This window comes from Bombina bombina, chromosome 3 (assembly GCF_027579735.1).
Source record: "Bombina bombina isolate aBomBom1 chromosome 3, aBomBom1.pri, whole genome shotgun sequence".
NCBI lineage: Eukaryota > Metazoa > Chordata > Amphibia > Anura > Bombinatoridae > Bombina > Bombina bombina.
In genome coordinates this window covers 291832270-291854145 of record NC_069501.1, presented here as the reverse complement: position 1 = coordinate 291854145, position 21876 = coordinate 291832270, and the positions used below count along the sequence as shown (strand labels likewise).

The 21876-nt window shown below is 39.0% G+C and overlaps 1 protein-coding gene across 1 annotated transcript in view; it reads left to right on the top strand.

Moving 5' to 3' along the window:
- GDPD1 (glycerophosphodiester phosphodiesterase domain containing 1) overlaps positions 1-21876 on the top strand; it is a 286956-nt gene that overhangs the window by 208457 nt on the left and 56623 nt on the right. Inside the window, exon 4 of the mRNA XM_053706354.1 lies at positions 21399-21444. Coding sequence (XP_053562329.1) covers positions 21399-21444 — 46 coding nt within the window. The remainder of the gene's footprint in view (positions 1-21398; positions 21445-21876) is intronic.

Genomic DNA, 21876 nt, shown 5'->3' with positions numbered 1-21876 from the left:
TTGAAACTGATGCAGTATAACTGTAAAAAGCTGACAGGGAAATATCACCTGAGCATCTCTATGTAAAAAAGGAAGATATTTTACCTCACAATTTCCTCAGCTCAGCAGAGTAAGTTCTGTGTAAAAAGTTATACTCAACTGCTCCCAGCTGCAGGTAAAAAAATTTAAAAAAATGAAGTAATGAACAGCAGCCAATCAGCATCAGCAGTGCTGAGGTCATGAACTTTTACTGTGATCTCATGAGATTTGACTTGACTCTCATGAGATTTCATTGTAAACTTCCTTTACCTGATTGGTGAAATAAGATGAGAGTGCACGATGCTCATCCCTTCAGCTGTCCTAGGACAGACATACTAATATGCTGCTTAGAAATCCTTTACAATGGGAGGTGGCTACTGAGGAACTTTTGAGGTAAAATATCTTCCTTTTTTACATAGAGATGTTCAGGAGATATTTTTTAGTCAGCTTTTTACAGCTATGCTGCATCACTTTCAATGGTTTAAACATTTGGGTATTATGGCCCTTTAATGATTAGCCTAGGTTGAACTGGGGGTTCCACTTTATTACAACAATGTTGACCTAAAAACAATGTAACACATTGAAACTCCACCATAAACGAGTAGCACTACTACCATCATAGAAAGTATCACACTATGGATTTCTTCTCTATTTTTTTTTCAGGCACATTGAAGCATATTTTGGATCTGAGGAGGAGGACGTTACCTATAGTCCCACTCTTGTTTGCGTGGCCTACCACTTTGTTGTTGGGCTGTTGCTCCTAGACGCTTCCACTTAACAATAATAGCAATTACAGGGCAGATCTAGAAGAGCAGAAAACTTACAAACTGACTTGTGACAAAGGTGGCATCCTATGACAGTGCCATGTTTAAAGTTATTCTGCCAAAGTTTGTCTATGGAGATTTCATCGTTATGCACTGGTTTTTATGCACCTGTTAGCAATGGGTGTAGCTGAAACACCTGACCTCAATACCTAGTAGGGATGTCCACATACTTTTGGCCATATAGTGTATATAACAATTTAATTTAGAAATTCAAGCCAGTATTTCTGTAGAAATACAGAGGAAAGCTATTTTGAGTTCAGGAAACTCTGCACTTCAACTGATTAGCACAGCATAGCACCAAAACCACAATGAGCACATAATGCTTAGGGCTCAGCTCCTCCTAAGCTCAAACTAGGATAAAGGCCAATTATTGCAGCATTACTGCCCTTTTCTTAGAATTGACTTTAAGCCCTGACTTGTTTTGTATTTAATCTTCAAAAGTATAGATCCTTAGTCACATTCTTACTTTTATTATTGAGAACTGCTGAAATAATTAGCGTCCCCTGTGTGCTTTGTAATGTGCCATTAGGTGTAAGAAAGAAGAAGGGCAAAAGCAGTTACATTATAAGCTGTACAAGTGGCTTCGTATTGCTTATTAGTTGCTTTCCATATGTTTTACAGAAATGATATGGCTTACATGGTTCTAACTAGTGGATTGTGCTAAGAATGCAGCTAATAAAACCTATGAATAATAAATCTGACGACTGCTCTACATATGAACCATCCTTACAGTACATTTAACCTTACAGTACAGTAGAATTCAAACTGCAAACTGATAAAAAAAAAAAATAGGAAAATTGGTCTAGTGGGATAGTTAAATACAGAAACTCACATAGAGAAGAGGCATGTGGCTGGAGTAATGAGGAGAGAGTGACAACAGGGTTATACTCTAGTGACACCTACTGGTGCCCAGTGAGGAGCCTAAGGTGTGAACGTTTATTGAAATAGCTGCAGGCAAAAGTCACAAATGTTGCTCACTGCAGTAGCTGTCTTTGTGATGATGTAACAAACAGTGAAGGTTGAAAATACCAGCAGTAACATTTTGATGCTCACTCGCAGACAGGGTAAGGATAGGTTATAGGTATGGCTAGAGTTAGGCTTCGCATTACAGGTCTCTGGGGCTGCCAGGGTTACATGTGTGATGGGCTATCATTTCAAGCATTGTGCCAGTGTCCTAGAAAGAGAAGCAAATTACTTATATCCCTTAAATGGAAAGTAAAGTCAAAATTAAACTTTCATGGTCTAGGTACAGCATTCAGTTTTAAACAACTTTTCAAATTACTTCTGATATCCAATTTTATTAATTCTCTTGGTATCCTTTGTTAAATAGTACATTTTGGTAGGCCCATAGGACCTCATGTGCATGTGTCTTTAGCAGTCTTTGCAACCATATATTACATACACACATTGTTGCAAACACTGCTGCCATGGAGTGCTATAGATACATGCACGGTCCTGAGGTCCTGCTATGAGCCCATCTTAGATTACGCTCCAACAAAGGATATCAAAAGAACAAAGCACATTTGATTAAGAAGTAAATTGTAAAAATTGTATGCTCTGCATGATTCCTTTAAAGGGGTAGTCCAAATTAATCTTTCATGATTCCAATAACGCGTACACTTTTTATACACTTACCAATTTACCAATTTACCCATATTATCAAATTGTACGTCTTTTTCTCTTAATATTTTGCTAATTATTTGCATGACAGAATATGTAAGTACACTAAGGAGCATGCGTGTGTATCGAGCATTGTTACAAACACTGCTGCCATATAGTGCTCATTATATGTACACACCGCTGAGGCTATACCTCAGTATTCACTTACGGAAGGAACAAAAAATACCAAGTTTATAGTGGCCCTCAGCTAAAATGTTTCAATCTATTGTAAGGAGAGTGCATTCTTAGGGGTGTAAAATATGTTTTCTGGTGGCAAATTTACATTTTTTTCCTGTATGGGGCCACATAGACAGCCTCCGACACCCACATGCTGTCCACTATTGCTGCCAGGTGTCCAACACTGAGTAAAAAATGAGTTGTACCCACCTCCAGACACTGTTCTAAATTATAAAATTTTTAGGTCATTTGTTGCTTTTGTGATATTTCAAATAGTAATTTCCCCAGTAATGTTCAGTATTATAGCGAGCAACAGCAGCTGGGGGTGTCATAACAGAGGATGTCACCCACTTTCTGTCTCAGGATGCTGGTGCAGATTGGGGATGCAAGGAAAGTGATTAGGATTAAAGGGGCTGTTCTAGAGGCACAAGTAGCCCCTGGAAGTTCTCATGATTAGTTTATTCTGTTTTTCTTCCCTTTTTAACAAGTTTGGCCAGAAAAATGCATTCAAGGATAGTTATTAGGAAATTGCCTTTAGTCTCATTTGCCTGGGCTTAAACAGGGTATAATAATAATGTATAATTGTTTATGATGCTGCCGTTGTGCTGGTAAGAACTTCCATGAAGCCTGCAAAACTGGCAACATAGGGCCAGATTATGAGTGTAGCTGTATCTATCGCTCCCGCTTGCGTGCTAATTCCGCTAGAAGTAAGCTTTTTGCGCACGTCGGGTAGTGATTGTATTGCAAGTTGAAAGTAAAAGGTTTTGCTCAACCACTCAAAAACACAACTGCATTAACGTATTCACCCATAAAATTCAATGAAGCAAGAAAAGGGGGGGGGGGGGGAATTAAAGCGCCCTACTCATTCACAAACCCGACCTGAAAATATATTAATCCTATTCCAATGTTCTTTACGTAGATGAATATGTATAACTTCTGATTCTCTAGTATTTATCTCTACATGGCTTTTTGTTGGGGATATAAGGCTCTGATTGTCTATATGTAAAGGTACCAGTCACCTAAATTCATTCTGAACGTTCCAAATCGTTTTTATCTAGTTAGTAATAAACTGCATTTATAGATTTTTATTTTATATTATGTTTTAATCTTTGGCTTTGTTCCATATTCTCCTGACTTTGATATATTCGGATTCTAGTATGGAATGATGATGAACTGTAGGCTGATAATTATCTTCTATGTGTTTGCCTTTTTCTATTAGGAATAAGCCTGTCACAAATTCTACATTGTTATCACATTACAATACAATATAAGATGGGAAATGTAATTTGGTAGGATCTAGAATGCAGTCAAATATTACAGTTATCATTTTTTGTCCTTGATGGAATTGTACCAGTCAAAACAGAATTACTCATACATTATTCTCACCACTTGGTCACATATTACCGTAGACAACCGCTTATTTGCTTACAAATTTGAGATTGCATCTTTTAAATCATTCAATTATTTATCCTGTAAGGTGTTCTCCTAATAATTATTCTTGGTTTTTTTTTTGTTTTAAAGGGATAGTAAACACCAAAAAATGTTATTGTTTAAAAATATATATAATCCCTTTATTTACCATTCCCCAGTTTTGAATAAACCAACACTGTTATAGAAATATACTTTTTACCTCTGTAATTACCTTGTATGTAAGCTTCTGCTGACTGCCTCCTTATCTCAGATCTTTTGACAGACTTGCATTTCAAGCAATTAGTGTTGACTCTTAAATAACTCCACGTGCATGAGCACAATGCTATTTATATGAAACAAATGAACTAACGCCCTCTAGCTGTGAAAAACTGTCAAATGCATTCAGATAAAATACGGCCTTCAAGGACTTAGAAATTAGCATATGAGCCTACCTAGGTTTAGCTTTCAACTAAGAATACAAAGAGAAGAAAGCAAATTTGATGATAAAAGTAAATTAGAAAGTTGTTTAAAATGGCATGCCTTATCTGAATTATGAACGTTTAATTTGTACTTGACTGTCCCTTTAAATGTAAATTGAGAACATGAAACATGAATATCTATTGTCTTTATTTTAAAGTTTCACTTTAAATAGTTTGTTCTTGTGAACTTAACTATTTTTGGATACATATTTGAGAAAGTTATATTATTATTATTATTATTTTCTATTAATACAGGTTTATGGGAGTCATTTTAGCCAGTGATATTTTTCACGGATACTAGTAGTAATATCATTTTCTAATTTTTCCAATCTTTCCCATGCTTCTTTGCATATTCATTTGTAGCTGGGCTATGTATACTTGTAGCTAAAGATTTGAAATATGCATTTTATACTTATTTATCTGAAGAAATAGCACCATTAGGTTTTTTAATCACAATTTCACATTCCACTATAAATACTAAAGTAGTATTACTTGTGTACTGCCTTTTTATGCAAACTTACATTACATAAATTCTTTATAAGCTTGCTAAATTAAAGGGATACTAAACCCAAATGTTTTCTTTAATGATTCAGATAGAGCATGCAATTTTAAGCAACTTTCTAATTTACTCCTACTATTAATTTTTATTTGTTCTCTTGCTATCTTTATTTAAAAAGTAGGAATTTAAAGCTTAGGAGCCAGACCATTTTAGGTTCAGTACCATGGATATCGCTTGCTTATTGGTGGATACAGTTAGCAAACCAATAAGCAAGCATAACACAGGTTCTCAACCAAAAATGGGCCTACTCTTAAGCTTTATATTCCTGCTTTTTAAATAAAGATAGCAAGAGAATGAAGAAACATTTATAATAGGAGTAAATTAGAAAGTTGCATGTCCTATCTGAATCATTAAAGAAAAAAATTGGGTTTAGTGTCCCTTTAAGTATACTCATTATGAGAAACTGGGGTTCCATTTAGAATTGGATTAGGTTTAGATGTTTAAGGGATGGTGTCATTTTATTTAAGTTTACAACTTTGGGTTGTAATAAACAATTGTGTTTTTGCTTGAGGGTTATGGATTATTTTTTTAATGTCTCTGGCATCCAAGGTATTCCTAAGACTTTTGTTTACTTAATTTTTAGCATCTGAGATATTGCTGCGGAAATAGTGTGACCAGAGTGATGCCACAGATGCAACCTTTTTCACTGCTGCTATCGGTCAAGTGCTGGATTGTTTTTATTTCTGGTCACAGTGTTTCTCTGTATGCAAATAAACCATCATTTGAAGGTTTCTGAGATGTTGGATTTGTTCAGTAATTATATCTCAGGAAACAGGGATTCCAGGTTCTTCAGCATTCCCTGTAGAACTTCCTAACTTAGTAAAAAGAAACTGTAGGGTTAACATCATTAGTGTAAAACACTTTATGGTTCCTCACTTAGGATCTTTTAACCTTTCCAAACACCAAAGTGTAGTATTCTAAAAGTTTATTTCTCCAACATTGGTGTGTCCGGTCCACGGCGTCATCCTTACTTGTGGGAATATCTCTTCCCCAACAGGAAATGGCAAAGAGTCCCAGCAAAGCTGGCCATATAGTCCCTCCTAGGCTCCGCCCACCCCTGTCATTCTCTTTGCCGTTGCACAGGCAACATCTCCACGGAGATGGTTAAGAGTATGTGGTGTTTAGTTGTAGTTTTTTTATTCTACTATCAAGAGTTTGTTATTTTAAAATAGTGCTGGTATGTACTATTTACTCTGAAACAGAAAAGGATGAAGATTTCTGTTTGTGAGAGGAAGATGATTTTAGCAGACAGTAACTAAAATCGATTGCTGTTTCCACATAGGACTGTTGAGATGAAGTAACTTCAGTTGGGGGAAACAGTTAGCAGATTTTTCTGCTTAAGGTATGACTAGCCATATTTCTAACAAGACTGTGTAATGCTGGAAGGCTGTCATTTCCCCTCATGGGGACCGGTAAGCCATTTTCTTAGTCTCAAACAGAATAAAGGGCTTAATATGGGCTATAAAACTGGTAGACACTTTTATGGGCTAAATCGATTGCTTTATTTGGACATTTTATACATGTTTATGCTGATAATTCACACTTATAAACTTGGGGAACGTTTTTTAACGTCAGGCACTATGTTAGACACCTTTTCCAGTCAGGAAGGGCCTTCCCAGTTGTAGGCTGAGCCTCATTTTCGCGCCATTACTGCGCAGTTGTTTTTGAGAGCAAGACATGCAGATGCATGTGTGAGGACCTGAAAGTAGTTGGAAAAGTTCCTAAAAGGCGTCATTTGGTATCGTATTCCCCTCTGGGCTTGGTAAAGTCACAGCAAAGGCTGTAGCTGGGACTGTATAGGGGTTAAATCTGTCACCGGCTCCGGTTTCGTTATTTTAAGGGTTAAAGCTCTGAAAATTGGTGTGCAATACTTTTAATGCTTTAAGACACTGTGGTGAAATTTTGGTAAATTCCTTCATATTTTTTCACATATTCAGTAATAAAGTGTGCTCTGTTTAAAATTTAAAGAGACAGTAACGGTTTTGTTTTAAAACGGTTTTTGTGCCTTATTGACAAGTTTAAGCCTGTTTAACATGTCTGTGCCTTCAGATAAGCTATGTTCTATATGTATGAAAGCCAATGTGTCTCCCCCTTCAAAATTGTGTGATAATTGTGCCATAGCGTCCAAACAAAGTAAGGACAGTACTGCCACAGATAATGAAATTGCCCAAGATGATTCCTCAGATGAAGGGAGTAGACATGGTTCTACATCATCTCCTTCTGTGTCTACGCCAGTTTTGCCCACGCAGGAGGCCCCTAGTACTTCTAGCGCACCAATGCTTATTACCATGCAACAATTGACGGCTGTAATGGATAACTCCATAGCAAATATTTTATCCAAAATGCCTGCATATCAGAGAAAGCGCGATTGCTCTGTTTTAAACACTGAAGAGCAGGAGGGCGCTGATGATAATTGTTCTGTCATACCCTCACACCAATCTGAAGGGGCCATGAAGGAGGTTTTGTCAGATGGGGAAATTTCAGATTCAGGAAAAATTTCTCAACAGGCTGAACCTGATGTTGTGACATTTAAATTTAAATTAGAACATCTCCGCGCACTGCTTAAGGAGGTGTTATCTACTCTGGATGATTGTGACAACTTGGTCATTCCAGAAAAATTATGCAAGATGGACAAGTTCCTAGAGGTTCCGGTGCACCCCAACGCTTTTCCTATACCCAAGCAGGTGGCGGACATAGTGAATAAGGAGTGGGAGAAGCCCGGCATACCTTTTTGTTCCCCCTCCTATATTTAAGAAATTATTTCCTATGGTCGACCCCAGAAAGGACTTATGGCAGACAGTCCCTAAGGTCGAGGGGGCATTTTCTACTCTAAACAAGCGCACTACTATTCCTATCGAGGATAGTTGTGCTTTCACAGATCCTATGGATAAAAAATTGGAAGGTTTGCTTAAAAAGATTTTTGTACAGCAAGGTTACCTTCTACAACCCATTTCGTGCATTGTTCCTGTCACTACAGCAGCGTGGTTCTGGTTCGAGGAACTAGAAAAGTCGCTCAGTAGAGAGACTCCATATGAGGAGGTTATGGACAGAGTTCACGCACTTAAGTTGGCTAACTCTTTTATTTTAGATGCTGCTTTGCAATTAGCTAGATTAGCGGCGAAAAATTCAGGGTTTGCAATTGTGGCGCGCAGAGCGCTTTGGCTAAAGTCTTGGTCAGCTGATGTATCATCCAAGACAAAATTGCTTAACATCCCCTTCAAGGGTAAAACTCTCTTTGGACCAGAATTGAAAGAGATTATCTCAGACATCACTGGGGGAAAGGGTCACGCCCTCCCACAAGATAGGCCTTTCAAGGCCAAGAATAAGTCTAATTTTCGTTCCTTTCGTAATTTCAGGAACGGACCGGCCTCTAATTCTGCATCCTCTAAGCAAGAGGGTAATGCCTCACAGTCCAAAACAGCCTGGAAACCGATGCAAGGCTGGAACAAGGGTAAGCAGACCAAGAAGCCTGCTACCGCTAACAAAACAGCATGAAGGAGTAGCCCCCGATCTGGGACCGGATCTAGTGGGGGGCAGACTCTCTCTCTTTGCTCAGGCTTGGGCAAGAGATGTTCAGGATCCCTGGGCGCTAGAAATTGTTTCTCAGGGTTATCTTCTGGATTTCAAGGAACTACCCCCAAGGGGAAGGTTCCACATGTCTCACTTATCCTCAAACCAAATAAAGAGACAGGCGTTCTTACATTGTGTAGAAGACCTGTTAAAGATGGGAGTGATACACCCAGTTCCAATGACGGAACAAGGAATGGGATTTTACTCAAATCTGTTCGTAGTTCCCAAAAAAGAGGGAACCTTCAGACCAATTCTGGATTTAAAGATCCTAAACAAATTTCTCAGGGTACCATCGTTCAAAATGGAAACCATTCGAACGATTCTACCCACTATCCAGGAAGGTCAATTTATGACTACCGTGGATCTAAAGGATGCGTACCTACATATTCCTATCCACAAAGAACATCATCAGTTCCTAAGGTTCGCCTTTCTGGACAAACATTACCAGTTTGTGGCCCTCCCATTCGGATTAGCCACTGCTCCAAGGATTTTTACAAAGGTACTCGGGTCCCTTCTAGCGGTTCTAAGACCGAGGGGCATTGCAGTAGTACCATACTTGGACGACATTCTTATACAAGCGTCGTCCCTTTCAAAATCAAAGGCTCATACAGACATCGTTCTGGCCTTTCTCAGATCTCACGGATGGAAGCTGAACATAGAAAAAAGTTCTCTGTCTCCGTCAACAAGAGTTCCCTTCTTGGGAACAATAATAGATTCCTTAGAAATGAGGATCTTTCTGACAGATGTCAGAAAGTCAAAACTTCTAAGCGCTTGTCAAGTTCTTCATTCTGTTCCACGTCCTTCCATAGCTCAGTGCATGGAAGTAGTAGGGTTGATGGTTGCAGCAATGGACATAGTTCCTTTTGCGCGAATTCATCTAAGACCATTACAACTGTGCATGCTGAAACAGTGGAATGGGGACTATACAAACTTGTCTCCAGTGATTCAAGTAGATCAGAAGACCAGAGATTCACTCCGTTGGTGGATATCCCTGGACCACCTATCCCAGGGAATGAGCTTCCGCAGACCAGAGTGGGTCATTGTCACGACCGACGCCAGTCTAGTGGGCTGGGGTGCGGTCTGGGAATCCCTGAAAGCTCAGGGACTATGGTCTTGGGAAGAGTCTCTTCTCCCGATAAACATTCTGGAACTAAGAGCGATATTCAATGCTCTCAGGGCTTGGCCTCAGCTTGCAAAGGCCAGATTCATAAGATTCCAATCAGACAACATGACGACTGTTGCGTATATCAATCATCAGGGGGGAACAAGGAGTTCCCTGGCGATGAAAGAAGTAACCAAAATAATACAATGGGCGGAGAATCACTCCTGCCATCTATCTGCGACCCACATCCCAGGTGTGGAAAACTGGGAAGCGGATTATCTGAGTCGTCAGACATTCCATCCGGGGGAGTGGGAACTCCACCCGGAGATTTTTGCCCAATTGACTCAATTATGGGGCATTCCAGACATGGATCTGATGGCGTCTCGTCAGAACTTCAAGGTTCCTTGCTACGGGTCCAGATCCAGGGATCCCAAGGCGACTCTAGTGGATGCACTAGTAGCGCCTTGGACCTTCAACCTAGCTTATGTGTTTCCACCGTTTCCTCTCATTCCCAGGCTGGTAGCCAGGATCAAACAGGAGAGGGCCTCGGTGATCTTGATAGCCCCTGCGTGGCCACGCAGGACTTGGTATGCAGACCTGGTGAATATGTCATCAGTTCCACCATGGAAGCTACCTTTGAGACAGGACCTTCTTGTTCAGGGTCCATTCGAACATCCAAATCTGGTCTCCCTCCAGCTGACGGCTTGGAGATTGAACGATTGATTCTATCAAAGCGTGGGTTTTCAGATTCTGTGATTGATACTCTGGTTCAGGCCAGAAAACCGGTAACTAGAAAGATTTACCATAAAATATGGAAAAGATATATCTGCTGGTGTGAATCCAAGGGATTCCCTTGGAATAAGATAAAAAATCCTAAGATTCTTTCCTTTCTGCAAGAAGGTTTGGATAAAGGATTATCTGCGAGTTCTCTAAAGGGACAGATTTCTGCTTTATCTGTCTTACTACACAAACGACTGGCAGCTATGCCAGATGTTCAAGCATTTGTTCAGGCTCTGGTTAGGATCAAGCCTGTTTACAGACCTTTGACTCCTCCCTGGAGTTTAAATTTAGTTCTTTCAGTTCTTCAAGGGGTTCCGTTTGAACCTCTACATTCCATAGATATTTAGTTGTTATCTTGGAAAGTTTTGTTTTTGGTTGCTATTTCTTCTGCTAGAAGAGTTTCAGAGTTATCTGCTCTGCAGTGTTCTCCGCCCTATCCGGTGTTCCATGCAGATAAGGTGGTTTTGCGTACTAAGCCTGGTTTTCTTCCAAAGGTTGTTTCTAACAAAAATATTAACCAGGAGACAATTTCAAAGAAGGAACGTTTGTTACACAATTTGGACGTAGTCCGTGCTCTAAAATTCTATTTAGAAGCTACAAAAGATTTCAGTCAAACATCTTCTCTGTTTGTCGTCTATTCTGGTAAAAGGAGAGGTCAAAAAGCGACTTCTACCTCTCTTTCCTTTTGGCTTAAAAGCATCATCCGATTGGCTTACGAGACTGCCGGACGGCAGCCTCCTGAAAGAATCACAGCTCACTCCACTAGGGCTGTGGCTTCCACATGGGCCTTCAAGAACGAGGCTTCTGTTGATCAGATATGTAAGGCAGCGACTTGGTCTTCACTGCACACCTTTGCCAAATTTTACAAATTTGATACTTTTGCTTCTTCGGAGGCTATTTTTGGGAGAAAGGTTTTGCAAGCCGTGGTGCCTTCCGTTTAGGTAACCTGATTTGCTCCCTCCCTTCATCCGTGTCCTAAAGCTTTGGTATTGGTTCCCACAAGTAAGGATGACGCCGTGGACCGGACACACCAATGTTGGAGAAAACAGAATTTATGCTTACCTGATAAATTACTTTCTCCAACGGTGTGTCCGGTCCACGGCCCGCCCTGGTTTTTTAATCAGGTCTGATGAATTATTTTCTCTAACTACAGTCACCACGGTACCATATGGTTTCTCCTATATTTTTCCTCCTGTCCGTTGGTCGAATGACTGGGGTGGGCGGAGCCTAGGAGGGACTATATGGCCAGCTTTGCTGGGACTCTTTGCCATTTCCTGTTGGGGAAGAGATATTCCCACAAGTAAGGATGACGCCGTGGACCGGACACACCGTTGGAGAAAGTAATTTATCAGGTAAGCATAAATTCTGTTTTTCCAACAAAAACTAGTAATTGAAAATTAGAAGCAAATTGTTGGTATTTTTCATCATCTTGAAATGTATGCAGAAACTTAGTAGGAAACATACCATACAGCACAATTCTTACTAACAAAAATACTTATCTATGCAGTGTCAATATAAAATGAAAAACTACAAAATAAATTGTGGTAAAGTGACTAGATAGTGTAGGAGTACTGCAGTTTACCTAACTTCATAGTTTCTATTTTCCACTCAAGGTAGTTATTATATTTCCTGTTTTTAATTTGATAAATATAAATCATGGCTCAGACTGAGACTTTCTAAAAATAGCATAATTTAAGAAAGAACATATGTAATGAATCTCTTTTGTATATAAAGTTCACAGGTTCAAATCACTCCAAAGTTAGTTTATATATAAACTTTTTTTAATATTTATGTTGTCATTCAAAATTTTTACAAGGCCTCAAATTTGCATTTTTGTGTGTGCAGTTTACAATCAGAAAAATCTTTCTTTTCATTTTTTTCAAGCTTTTAGCAATTACTGAAACCTAACTATGTTCTTCTGACACAGCTTCCACTGCTGCTCTCACACATGGGGGTTTCCACTTTAGCCGTACCCCTAGGCCTGGTGATTGTATTGGGATCTTTCTTTTCCCTCTCCTGCACCTATCAGTTCCTGCCTCTGCCCACATCTCTCTCCTTCTCCTCCTTTGGAGTTCACTGCGTTGGCCTGTTCTCCCTCGTCTCTCTGAGTGGCAGTCATCTACTGCCCTACTGGACCAACTTCTCAATTACTTGACAATTTTGCTACCTGACTTCCCTACTTTGGGCTCCATTTATCAAACATTTGGGGAATTCTCCTTTCTGTTCTCCTATCAGTTCTCCACAGCTCTCCTTAGGAGAGGAGCACATGTGCGCCCATATTTATCATAAAAAAGTTGTTTTTTCTCCATGGGAGAGCTGAGGAGAGCTGGGGAGAACTAATGATAAATTTCTCCAGTCGGATTAGTATCTTCTCCTTATTTATCACTAAAAATAAGCAACTATTCTCCATGTCAATCATATATAAACCAATAGAAATCTTTATACAGCCTTCCTAGTAGCTTTGTTAACGCCCCTCTTCAGCAAACTTTCATATAAGAGAATAGATCTACATTTTCATTGTTTTTGTGCTTCAATTTTAGCTCTTTTTTATATCTTATTTTTATGCCCCAATAGATATCATTTTTGTGCTCTGTTATATATTATTTTGGTGCTCCATTATATTTATTTTTTTTACTCCATCATAAATTATTATTGCACTCCAATAACCATTATTATTGTGCTTTGTTATAGATAATTTTTGCACCTTATTTGGGTGTAACTGCTTCTACAACTGGTAGAGAATAGCTTTCTAATGCTGTTCTCCACTGTAGTTATGGAGAACTTTAAGGTAGGAACTTGCAGGAGAACCTTCAGTCCTCCACAGGAGAATATAAATGATAAATTTGTAACTAGGAGAATTATGAGGAGAACTATATGAAATACGACTAAAAAGATCTAATTTAACCCTTTTTTTGGAGAACATGTTCTCCAAGGAGAGTTAGAACAGAGTAGGAGAATTTTACAGTCGAACTTGCCCAATTTTAGGAGTATTTTTGAATGATAAATAGGAGAATTATTTCTCATGAGAACTTTTAGGAGAAAATATAGGAGAATTGGAATGATAAATAGAGCCCTTTCTCTCTCCAAATATACCTTCTCTAATACTGGGGAACTTCCACATCCCCATTGATAACCCAGCTGCCCCTTTCATTCACATCCTCCTTCAGTCCCTCACAAGCCACCCTATTCCCTACTCACTGCGGTGGACACTCTATTGACCTGGTATTTTCCTACCTCTGCTCTTTATCTTTCCCCTATTACCTCTTTCCCATTTCAGACCACCACTTGCTCACCTGTAATCTTAATGTACTGGCTAAATCCACTTCTCCATCTCACCCCTGCACCTAGAAAAATCAGCACGCTTTGAATCCTCTCCCGTTTTCCAAACGTATTCAACATCTCCTGCCTCACACTTCCACTATATCCTGCCCTGATCCGGCTACAGCCCACTATAAAAACAGTCTGTCTTTGCTGCACTAGAAACTATTACTCCTCCCCAACTGCACAAAAAACCCACTCTGTCAGTTACAGCCCTGGCGCTCTCAGCAAGCAAGCAAAAATGCTCTAGTACTGCTGATTGTGTCTGGTGAGCAATAAGTGGTTATTCTTCATTTAAATGTTAACTTGAATAGCTTCTTTTGTATTATTACACACAAAGTGCTACAAACTTTAAATGTTTTTGTAAATCTAATTAGTGCATTATTCCCCTACTACTGGTGTATGGTTAAATAACAAAAGTGGGAGAATGGGCTGCTGTGCCTTAAAATGCTGTGCTTATTTTTAGTCTCAGTCCAGCCCTGGTCTGATTTATGCTTGCAGCTTATTGGTTTCTCACATTGATTGAAACATTTATTTTATTATTATTATCAGGTATTAATAAAGCGCCAGCAGATTACTTAGCGCTATACAAGAAATAATGGAACATTACAGGGATGCATTAAACACATAAACAAACAAACAAGTACAATATTGGGGTACATTACAGTTGTAGGTGCAATAATTGAGTTATACAAAAGGAGAGGAATGCCCTGCCCTTGAGCACAATCAGTAGTAGTTCACTTTAAATACAAAGTGGCCTGCAGGTAGAGAAGCTCTCAAGCTTACAATCTAAAGGAGACGGAATGGACACAAAAGGTGAGGGAGAAGTGAAATATGTTTGATATAAGGCAGTGTAAACTGAGAGTGAGTGAAATGTGTGGTGAGTAAATGAGAGTTGGGAAAGTGTAATAGAATATGATAAAGTGTCAGTTCAGAGGCTGTGAGTGTGAAGTAGTGTCTCTATCCTGGATCATTAGTGACAGCTGCTGCACCTAATTGCTGTTAGGAGTTTATATATTAAGGTAAACACCAGGGTGGGAGATGGAGGGAGGCTTGGTGGGCAAGTGTGTGCAGAGAGCCTGTAGGATTGATTGTTGCTGTGAGGTCTTCAAATGTTTGTTTGCAGAAAAGGATCTTTAAATGTATGTTTGTAGAGAGCCTGTAGGATTGATTGTTGCTGTGAGGTCTGTGTGAGAAAACATAATTTATGTAAGAACTTACCTGATAAATTCATTTCTTTCATATTAGCAAGAGTCCATGAGCTAGTGACGTATGGGATATACATTCCTACCAGGAGGGGCAAAGTTTCCCAAACCTCAAAATGCCTATAAATACACCCCCTCACCACACCCACAAATCAGTTTAACGCATAGCCAAGAAGTGGGGTGATAAGAAAAAAGTGCGAAAGCATAAAAAATAAGGAATTGGAATAATTGTGCTTTATACAAAAAAATCATAACCACCACAAAAAGGGTGGGCCTCATGGACTCTTGCTAATATGAAAGAAATGAATTTATCAGGTAAGTTCTTACATAAATTATGTTTTCTTTCATGTAATTAGCAAGAGTCCATGAGCTAGTGACGTATGGGATAATGACTACCCAAGATGTGGATCTTCCACGCAAGAGTCACTAGAGAGGGAGGCATAAAATAAAGACAGCCAATTCCGCTGAAAATAATCCACACCCAAAACAAAGTTTAAATCTTATAATGAAAAAAAAACTGAAATTATAAGCAGAAGAATCAAACTGAAACAGCTGCCTGAAGTACTTTTCTACCAAAAACTGCTTCAGAAGAAGAAAACACATCAAAATGGTAGAATTTAGTAAAAGTATGCAAAGAAGACCAAGTTGCTGCTTTGCAAATCTGATCAACCGAAGCTTCATTCCTAAACGCCCAGGAAGTAGAAACTGACCTAGTAGAATGAGCTGTAATCCTTTGAGGCGGAGTTTTACCCGACTCGACATAAGCATGATGAATTAAAGATTTCAACCAAGATGCCAAAGAAAAGGCAGAAGCGTTCTGACCTTTCCTAGAACCGGAAAAGATAACATATAGACTAGAAGTCTTTCGGAAATTCTTAGTAGCTTCAACATAATATTTCAAAGCTCTAACTACATCCAAAGAATGCAATGATTTCTCCTTAGAATTCTTAGGATTAGGACATAATGAAGGAACCACAATTTCTCTACTAATGTTGTTAGAATTCACAACCTTAGGTAAAAATTTAAAAGAAGTTCGCAACACCGCCTCATCCTGATGAAAAATCAGAAAAGGAGATTTACAAGAAAGAGCAGATAATTCAGAAACTCTTCTGGCAGAAGAGATGGCCAAAAGGAACAAAACTTTCCAAGAAAGTAATTTAATGTCCAAAGAATGCATAGGTTCAAACGGAGGAGCTTGAAGAGCCCCCAAAACCAAATTCAAACTCCAAGGAGGAGAAATTGACTTAATGACAGGTTTTATACGAACCAAAGCTTGTACAAAACAATGAATATCAGGAAGATTAGCAATCTTTCTATGAAAAAGAACAGAAAGAGCAGAGATTTGTCCTTTCAAGGAACTTGCAGACAAACCTTTATCCAAACCATCCTGAAGAAACTGTAAAATTCTCGGAATTCTAAAAGAATGCCAGGAAAAATGATGAGAAAGACACCAAGAAATATAAGTCTTCCAGACTCTATAATATATCTCCCTAGATACGGATTTACGAGCCTGTAACATAGTATTAATCACAGAGTCAGAGAAACCTCTTTGACTAAGAATCAAGCGTTCAATCTCCATACCTTTAAATTTAAGGATTTGAGATCCTGATGGAAAAAAGGACCTTGTGACAGAAGGTCTGGTCTTAACGGAAGAGTCCACGGTTGGCAAGAGGCCATCCGGACAAGATCCGCATACCAAAACCTGTGAGGCCATGCTGGAGCCACCAGCAGAACAAACGAGCATTCCTTCAGAATCTTGGAGATTACTCTTGGAAGAAGAACTAGAGGCGGAAAGATATAGGCAGGATGATACTTCCAAGGAAGTGACAACGCATCCACTGCTTCCGCTTGAGGATCCCTGGATCTGGACAGATACCTTGGAAGTTTCTTGTTTAGATGAGAAGCCATCAGATCTATTTCTGGAAGACCCCACATTTGAACAATCTGAAGAAATACCTCTGGGTGAAGAGACCATTCGCCCGGATGTAACGTTTGGCGACTGAGATAATCCGCTTCCCAATTGTCTATACCTGGGATATGAACCGCAGAAACTAGACAGGAGCTGGATTCCGCCCATACCAGAATTTGAGATACTTCTTTCATGGCCAGAGGACTGTTAGTCCCTCCTTGATGATTGATGTATGCCACAGTTGTGACATTGTCTGTCTGAAAACAAATGAACGATTCTCTCTTTAGAAGAGGCCAAGACTGAAGAGCTCTGAAAATTGCACGGAGATCCAAAATATTGATTGGTAATCTCACCTCCTGAGATTCCCAAACCCCTTGTGCTGTCAGAGACCCCCAAACAGCTCCCCAACCTGTCAGACTTGCATCTGTTGAAATTACAGTCCAGGTCGGAAGAACAAAAGAAGCCCCCTGAACTAAACGATGGTGATCTGTCCACCACGTCAGAGAGTGTCGTACAATCGGTTTTAAAGATATTAATTGAGATATCTTTGTGTAATCCCTGCACCACTGGTTCAGCATACAGAGCTGAAGAGGTCGCATGTGAAAACGAGCAAAGGGGATCGCATCCGATGCAGCAGTCATAAGACTTAGAATTTCCATGCATAAGGCTACCGAAGGGAATGATTGTGATAGAAGGATTCGACAAGCTGAGATCAATTTTAGACGTCTCTTGTCTGTCAGAGACAGAGTCATGGACACTGAATCTATCTGGAAACCTAAAAAGGTAACCCTTGTTTGAGCAATCAATGAACTTTTCGGTAAATTGATCCTCCAACCATGATCTTGAAGAAACAACACAAGTCGATTCGTATGAGATTCTGTTAAATGTGAAGACTGAGCAAGTACCAAGATATCGTCCAAATAAGGAAATACCACAATACCCTGTTCTCTGATTACAGACAGAAGGGCACCGAGAACCTTTGTAAAAATCCTTGGAGCTGTTGCTAGGCCAAACGGCAGAGCCACAAACTGGTAATGCTTGTCTAGGAAAGAGAATCTCAGAAACTGATAGTGATCTGGATGAATCGGAATATGCAGATATGCATCCTGTAAATCTATTGTGGACATATAATGCCCTTGCTGAACAAAAGGCAGAATAGTCCTTATAGTTACCATTTTGAATGTTGGTATCCTTACATAACGATTCAATATTTTTAGATCCAGAACTGGTCTGAAGGAATTCTCCTTCTTTGGTACAATGAAGAGATTTGAATAAAACCCCAGCCACTGTTCCAGAACTGGAACTGGCATAATTACTCCAGCCAACTCTAGATCTGAAACACATTTCAGAAATGCTTGAGCCTTTGCTGGATTTACTGGGACATGGGAAAGAAAAAATCTCTTTGCAGGAGGCCTTATCTTGAAGCCAATTCTGTAGCCTTCTGAAACAATGTTTTGAATCCAAAGATTGTGAATTGAATTGATCCAAATTTGTTTGAAAAAACGTAATCTGCCCCCTACCAGCTGAGCTGGAATGAGGGCCGCACCTTCATGTGGACTTGGGAGCTGGTTTTGGTTTTCTAAAAGGCTTGGACTTATTCCAGACTGGAGATGGTTTCCAAACTGATACCGCTCCTGAGGGCGAAGGATCAGTCTTTTGTTCCTTATTGTGACGAAAGGAGCAAAAACGATTATTAGACCTAAATTTACCTTTAGATTTTTTTATCCTGTGGTAAGAAAGTTCCTTTCCCTCCAGTAACAGTTGAGATAATAGAATCCAACTGAGAACCAAATAATTTATTACCCTGGAAAGAAAGGGAAATCAAAGTTGACTTAGAAGACATATCAGCATTCCAAGTTTTAAGCCATAAAGCTCTTCTAGCTAAAATAGCTAGAGACATATACCTGACATCAACTCTAATGATATCAAAGATGGCATCACAAATAAAGTTATTAGCATGTTGAAGAAGATTAACAATGCTATGAGAGTTATGATCTGTTACTTGTTGCGCTAAAGCTTCTAACCAAAAAGTTGAAGCTGCAGCAACATCCGATAAAGATATAGCAGGTCTAAGAAGATTACCTGAACATAAGTAAGCTTTTCTTAGAAAGGATTCAATCTTCCTATCTGAAGGATCCTTAAAGGAAGTACTATTTGCCGTAGGAATAGTAGTACGTTTAGCAAGAGTAGAGACAGCCCCATGAACCTTAGGGATTTTGTCCCAAAATTCTAATCTGTCTGATGGCACAGGATATAATTGCTTAAAACGTTTAGAAGGAGTAAATGAATTACCCAAATTATTCCATTCCCTGGAGATTACTTCAGAAATAGCATCAGGGACAGGAAAAACTTCTGGAATAACTACAGGAGATTTAAAAACCTTATTTAAACGTTTAGATTTAGTATCAAGAGGACCAGAATCCTCTATTTCTAAAGCAATTAAAACTTCTTTAAGTAAAGAACGAATAAATTCCATTTTGAATAAATATGAAGATTTATCAGCATCAACCTCTGAGACAGAATCCTCTGAACCAGAGGAACCACTATCAGAATCAGAATGATGATGTTCATTTAAAAATTCATCTGAAAAATTAGAAGTTTAAAAGACCTTTTATGTTTACTAGAAGGGGGAATAACAGATATAGCCTTCTTAATAGATTTAGAAACAAAATCTCTTATGTTAACAGGAACACTCTGAGTATTAGATGTTGATGGAACCACAACAGGTAATGTAACATTACTAAAGGAAATATTATCTGCATTAACAAGTTTGTCATGACATTCATTACAAACAACAGCTGGAGGAACAAATACCATAAGTTTACAACAGATACACTTAACTTTGGTAGATCCAGCACCAGGCAGCGTTTTTCCAGAAGTATCTTCTAACTCAGTGTCAATCTGGGACATCTTGCAATATGTAATAGAAAAAACAACATATAAAGCAAAATTGATCAAATTCCTTAAATGACAGTTTCAGGAATGGGAAAAAATGCCAGTGAACAAGCTTCTAGCACCCAGAAGCAATAAATAAAGAGACTTAAATAATGTGGAGACAAAAGTGACGGCCAAATTTTTTAGCGCCAAAAAAGACGCCCACATTATTTGGCGCCTAAATGCTTTTGGCGCCAAAAATGACGCCACATCCGGAACGCCAACACTTTTGGCGCAAAAAACGTCAAAAAAGTCAGCGCCAAGAATGACTCAATAAAATTAAGCATTTTCAGCCCCCGCGAGCCTAACAGCCCACAGGAAAAAAGTCAAATTTTAAGGTAAGAAAAAAATTGATTTATTCAAATGCATTATCCCAAATATGAAACTGACTGTCTGAAATAAAGAACGTTGAACATCCTGAGTTAAGGCAAATAAATGTTTGAATACATATATTTAGAACTTTATACAAAAGTGCCCAACCATAGCTTAGAGTGTCACAGAAAATAAGACTTACTTACCCCAGGACACTCATCTACATGTAGTAGAAAGCCAAACCAGTACTGAAACGAGAATCAGTAGAGGTAATGGTATATAAGAGTATATCGTCGATCTGAAAAGGGAGGTAAGAGATGAATCTCTACGACCGATAACGGAGAACCTATGAAATAGACCCCGTAGAAGGAGATCATTGAATTCAAATAGGCAATACTCTCCTCACATCCCTCTGACATTCACTGCACGCTGAGAGGAAAACCGGGCTCCAACCTGCTGCGGAGCGCATATCAACGTAGAATCTAGCACAAACTTACTTCACCACCTCCATAGTAAAATAATTTGTAAAACTGATTTGTGGGTGTGGTGAGGGGTGTATTTATAGGCATTTTGAGGTTTGGGAAACTTTGCCCCTCCTGGTAGGAATGTATATCCCATACGTCACTAGCTCATGGACTCTTGCTAATTACATGAAAGAAAGAGAGTTTTAAAGGTAAGACTTCCTGTTGATAAAGGGTAGAGGTGTGTGTGTGTGTGTGGGAGGTGGGGGGTGTAGCTGGGAGAGGGGAATGTTAAAAAACAATTCCAAATTAGCCCAACAGATATAAAAAAGAAAATGCACTTATTGTCTTGATTGGAGATAGATGAATTACCTTCAAATGTTTGTTTGCAGAAAGGGATCTTTAAATGTATGTTTGTAGAGAGCCTGTAGAATTGATTGTTGATTTATCAGTCTTCTATGTTTGATGGTGGTAAGTACCTAATTTAGGCATTCCGACTATTAAAAGCATAAATATCGTGCAAGGATTCCTCTTCTATTCAAGCTACAAATATTTGTAAATACTTCCTTCGAAAAGAAAATGTACAGCCTTTTAGAAAATAATTAATAAAAATAACTAGCCACATTTTTCTTTAAATAATTAAGCAAACATTTTACCTTTTTTTTTTTTTGTTTGTTGCAGGAACTGCCCCAGTACTTGTGCCAACTGGATGTTACTTTTGAGAAAGGTAAATATCTTGTACTTGTGAAATCATCTATCCCAAGTGGGGTGGTAGGTGACTTAAAAAGTACTTGTAGACCAGAGATATTTGTTATATTGCATATGCTAACTCTGTGTGTAGTTATTCTAAGAGTAATACGGAGAAACCCGATATTGACTCCTTGCTCACATGCCTAGATATAAAACTGCTGACAAGGAAAAAAAAAAAGAAAAGAAAATAGAGAGACACACTCCAAAAGCTGGAAAAACTTCAGTGCTTGTCCACCAGGCCAGTGCCACTCAGGGTGCAGTCTCTTTAAGCTCACTATGCCTCTCCCAGAGGAGAAATATCCTGTAGCACATCTGTCTGCCAAAAGACAGTCCATCCCTAAAATACCAGGCAATTATCCTCTGAACTGGTGATAACAACAAACCCCAGACATACATTTCAGCCTATCGG